At 35.8% G+C, this 4,977-nt stretch overlaps 1 protein-coding gene across 1 annotated transcript in view; it reads left to right on the top strand.

The window, feature by feature from the left end:
• The window catches only part of LOC106105916 (erythroid differentiation-related factor 1), a 16,239-nt gene that overhangs the window by 7,665 nt on the left and 3,597 nt on the right, over positions 1-4,977 (top strand). Inside the window, exons 11-15 of the mRNA XM_013286373.1 lie at positions 270-437; positions 1,467-1,686; positions 2,396-2,576; positions 2,986-3,125; positions 4,342-4,499. Coding sequence (XP_013141827.1) covers positions 270-437; positions 1,467-1,686; positions 2,396-2,576; positions 2,986-3,125; positions 4,342-4,499 — 867 coding nt within the window. The remainder of the gene's footprint in view (positions 1-269; positions 438-1,466; positions 1,687-2,395; positions 2,577-2,985; positions 3,126-4,341; positions 4,500-4,977) is intronic.

Here is a 4,977-nt window from a genome sequence, read left to right as displayed (position 1 = left end):
ACATAAATTGAAATCACATTTCAACAGAACATAAAATGAAATTACATTTCAACGGAACATAAATTGAAATTACATTTCAACAGAACATAAAATGAAATTACATTTCAACGGAACATAAATTGAAATTACATTTCAACAGAACATACATTGAAATCACATTTCAACAGAACATAAATTGAAATAACATATCAACAGAACATAAATTGAAATCACATTTCATCAGAACATAAATGAATTTCAACCAAAATTGAATGTTTTTGGTTGATCAGATATATCGCTGCCGTCGAGCGAGACGGAGGCGATGCTGCAGTCGTGCGGGCACTACCGGCGCGCGGGGTGCGCGGGGCACGCTGCAGCAGACAAGCGGCCCGAGCTGCTGCGCCGCCTCGCCTCCGTCTGCAACGAGCTCGCCGTGCGCTTCATGAATGATGCACAACGTAAATATATATTTTATATCTATACTATTATAATGAAGCCTAAACACACACTTCTTTGTTGCCTAAGATGTCAGCAATTACACCATATTTTTGAATAATTCTTTCTTTAATAAAAAGCCCTTCACTTACGTCACGGTTTAGGCTATATGTTTCACGCCATTAAACTTAGGGGTAAATATTTTGGATAAAAACCCTAAAGTGGGAAAGAGACCATAAGTTGTTGCCAACATCAAGGATGCAAGGTTGCTATGGTTTGACATCATGTCATGTCATTTGACATATGCAATTGATAATTTGACAAATGTAAACAATAAAATGAAATTTTTATAATTTTATGCGAATGAAGTCGCACGGGAACAGCTAGTACTAATATAAAGCGTAAACACACACTTTACACACGTACTTTGTGGCGTAGGTTGTCAGGAATCACAATATATTTTTGAATAATTCTTTCTTTAATAAAAAGCCCTACACTTACGTCACGCTTTAGGCTATACATTTTCACGCTATTAAATTTAGGGGGTAAATAAATTGGGAAAGAGACCATAAACTACAACCTACCAACATTAAGGAAGCAAGGTTATTATGGTAACGGTAATTTTGACATTTGCAATTGAGAATTTAACAAATTTAAACAATAAAATAAAGTTTACATAATTTCACGCGGACGAAGCCGCACGGGAACAGCTAGTTTTTGTATATATCTATACTGTTAGCTGTTCTCGATGTAAAAACTGTATTTTATTGTCTTACTTATATTATACACTAATTTCTGCCCTCGGTTCTGTCCGTGTAATTAATAAAAAACAAAATTGAGAAGCCTATGTGTTCTTCCACACCATTTTCTTCATCTAGGCCAAATTTCATCCAGATACGTACAGCTGTTTAGGCTACAAACTTTAACAAACATCCATCCATCTTAACTTTCGCATTTATAATATTAGTTAGATTATTACACCAAGTCTTAAAATAACACTTTTAATACTAATTATAGTCGTTAAACAGTTTATTTTTGTATTTTTTTTTCAGAAATTTATATGAAATACGTAGAGGAACCTGACCAAAAGGATCCTAAAGCTAAATTATTACTAAAACAGTTTAATAATCTGTCCAAAAGGTCATCAGAATGTTTAGACGAAGCGACAGCGATATTTGAACAAGTTAATGATATACCCAATTTAGCATTATTATATTGTAATAAAGGAAGATATATGCGTTTCAAAGCGCATTGCGATCAAGGTGGATTTGGGTGAGTTATAAAAATATATTTTTCTTTGATTTTTAGTCTATGGAACTCTAATCTTTTATGTGGAATCTATGGTTTTTACTGTCAAGAGAAGTAGACTTAATATCGTTTCTTTATCCAATTAAAGAAATATCTGAGGAGCGAAAATCATCTTATAAATATATAAAAACGAGTCGCCTATAAACTTCTTTAGCGCGATATTTAAAAAAAAAATGGTCTTATAACACTACCTTTTACCAGCTACCTTCCAGTTAAATTCACGTCGAAATCTGTCCACCCGTTTCAGAGATAGGCCGCCATTTTAACGGCGCGGAATTAAAAAAAAAGCCTATATGTGGGTCTATGTCTATATCGTATATATCGTTTCGGAGATTGAAAACGCGGCTTGAGGACAGACAGACAAAAACTTTCCGTTATAAGCATATACATCATCTTTGCGAAATCTGGAATATTTTCGATATTACATACAGACACACCAATTAATTATATCTGTATTAATATAAAGAGGAAAGATTTGTATTTTTGTATGTATTGAAATAACTCAAAACTTGCTGGGTCGATTTTATTCTTAAACTATTAAAAAGTTACGTTATCATTGAAAAAAAAAATATAACCTATGTTACATTTTCATTTCATGGCAGTAGAAGTCACGGGTAACAGCTAGTGTATAGATTACTGCGAGTGGGAGAGAGATAGAACATATAATTTACAGTGCGGAAAAGAGAAGTCTGTACAACCAGGCGGAGGAGCTATACCTATCAGCTCTGAAGTTGCTTGGTCCTCGCGAGTCGTGCGGCGCCGCCTCCATCTGGGAGCTGGTCTGCTGGGAGCTGTCCTGCCATCTGTACACGCGCGCCGTGCTCATGCAGGACTGTCCTGGCTTGTATACTAATGTGAGTTACACTAATCATTCATTCACTCAGTCTTTCGTTCATTCAATAATTCGTTCACTCAGTGTTTCTTTTATTGAGTCATTGAAATACTAATGTGTTGTGAAACCTATTGTTCATTCACTCGTTCATTCATTCATTCACTAGTTCATTTCGAATTATTTTATTAATAAAAGAATTATTCAAAAATATGCTATAATTGCTGACATCTTTGGCAACAAAATAGTGTGTGTTTACGCTTTATTATAATAGTATAGATTTAGGGCCTGTCCCACAAAATTGTAATATGTTTTATAACAATCTACCGTGTGAAATATGTGATGGAAATTCCTGTAAGTGACGTCATTTTTCGCTATTTGAGCCTCTATCAGCCAGTGGTGGGACAGGCCCTTAAATTGGTATGTATACGTAGGAGGTGACGGAGGTGGCGGAGGCGTTCAAGCACGCGCTCAAGTACTGTCCTCTCAGTCCGGGCCCGCGCCAGTACTTGTACCAGTTTAGGGCAGCCATGATATACCACAGACTGGGATCACTATACCACTCGCAGTTCAGGTACTTGTATATATATTTATATATGTCAGCTTGAGCTAGCATGATATCAGAATTACAACTACTCGGGATCACATGTGGGCGGCCATGGGTAAAGTCGGATTCCAGGAATACATTCACAATGCTCCTCAGTCAGGATATCATCGATCTACCAAGATCATATCCTTCAAACAATGTTCTAGCAACCATACATATTTTCAGAATAGTCTAAGTTCTCACAAAAGTCGCTCGGCGGCGCTCGTGTTCTAATTATGACTTAAACTCGAATTAATTTCTTCTGATTGCGACATATATATGAACTTTATTTTATTGTTTATTTGTACAACTTTCAATTGTAAATGTTTGAGAGTTTAAGTAATTTTTTTATGATATAAGATGGCAAACGAGCAAGCGGCCACCTGAATAAACCGAAATGTAAAGCGACCGCTGCACATAGACATCCGCAATTGCAGCATTACCTTCCCTTCATTGACGGAGGAGACGCACATAAAGAGGACATTTCCCCTTCCTATGCGTCTCCTCCACCGTCAAATCCCCTTTTCCTTCCGATACTTTCCTCTTAAGGGAGGAAAGAGAAAGGGACTAATCTTAGACCTACAGTAACTACAACTTCGATTCTTTACTGCTATTAGCGTATAGTTTTTGTCCCTTTCTTGCATAACATTTTTTCTTATTTACTCGTCTTCTAAGTTTAATAGAGTAAAAATATATAGTCTAAAGCGTGATGTAAGTGTAGGACTTTTTATTAAAGAAAGAATTATTAAAAAATATATTGTGATTGCTGACATCCTACGCCACGAAGTTAGTGTTACGCTTTATTATATTAGTACTAGCTGCTCCCGTGCGGCTTTATCCGCATGACATTATGAAAATTTTATTTTATTGTTTACATTTGTCAAATTATCAATAGCAAATGTCAAAATGACATGACATTACAAACCTTGAAAATCTTGCTTCCTTGATGTTGGCAGCAATATATGGTCTCTTTCCCACATTAGGGTTTGTATCTAAAATATTTAATCCAAGTTTAATGGTGTGAAAATATATAGCCTAAAGCGTGTCGTAAGTGTAGGGCTTTTTTTAAAGAAATAATTATTCAAAAATATACTGTAATTGCTGACATCTTAGGCAACAAAGAAGTGTGTGTTTACGCTTTATTATACTAGTATAAATGAATTATTTTTAACAAATATGTAAGGCATAATAACATTTTTATTAGAATAACTGTCGAGGAAGGCGCCCGTCGCCGGGCATTGTTAAACGCAACCCGTATACAATATGAATCCGCGGCGAATCTATTCGCTGTCCTGGAAGACGCTGGAATGGTGCTCACTGTCCGACTGGAACACGTCGCAGCGATGGAGACGCAAGCTGCTGGTGAGTTAAACATTGCTTTGGATTGTAAACAAAAAGTATTTAATTGCCCTTTCTAGATAGTACTACATCTATGAAAATCATCGAGATCCGTTCAAATTTGAGCGCCAAACTCTAACATCTAAACTTTCGCATTTGTATTAGCTTTCGCCCGCGACTCCGCCCGCGTTGAATTTAAAAAACAAAAGTGTGTAGCCTAAGTGTTCCAGACTATCCTCTACGTGTATACCAAATTTCATTGAAATCCGTTCTATTTCTAACAAACTTAAAGTTCTAATTCTAACAAACATCCATCCATTCATCTAAACTTTCGCATTTATAATATTAGTAAGATTAAGTAGCAGAAGTTGAGAGCTTAAAACATTCCATGATAGCTAATCCATGTCACTGTTTTTGACCGACTTCCCAAAAGAAGGAGGTACTCAATTCGTCTGTATGTTTTTTTTTTTTTATTATTATTTTTTTATGTGTGTTACGGCAT

This window comes from Papilio polytes, unplaced genomic scaffold, assembly GCF_000836215.1.
Source record: "Papilio polytes unplaced genomic scaffold, Ppol_1.0 DF822622.1, whole genome shotgun sequence".
NCBI classification, from domain to species: domain Eukaryota; kingdom Metazoa; phylum Arthropoda; class Insecta; order Lepidoptera; family Papilionidae; genus Papilio; species Papilio polytes.
Note: the sequence above shows the minus strand (reverse complement) of the source record. Positions and strands in the feature narration are given on the sequence as shown.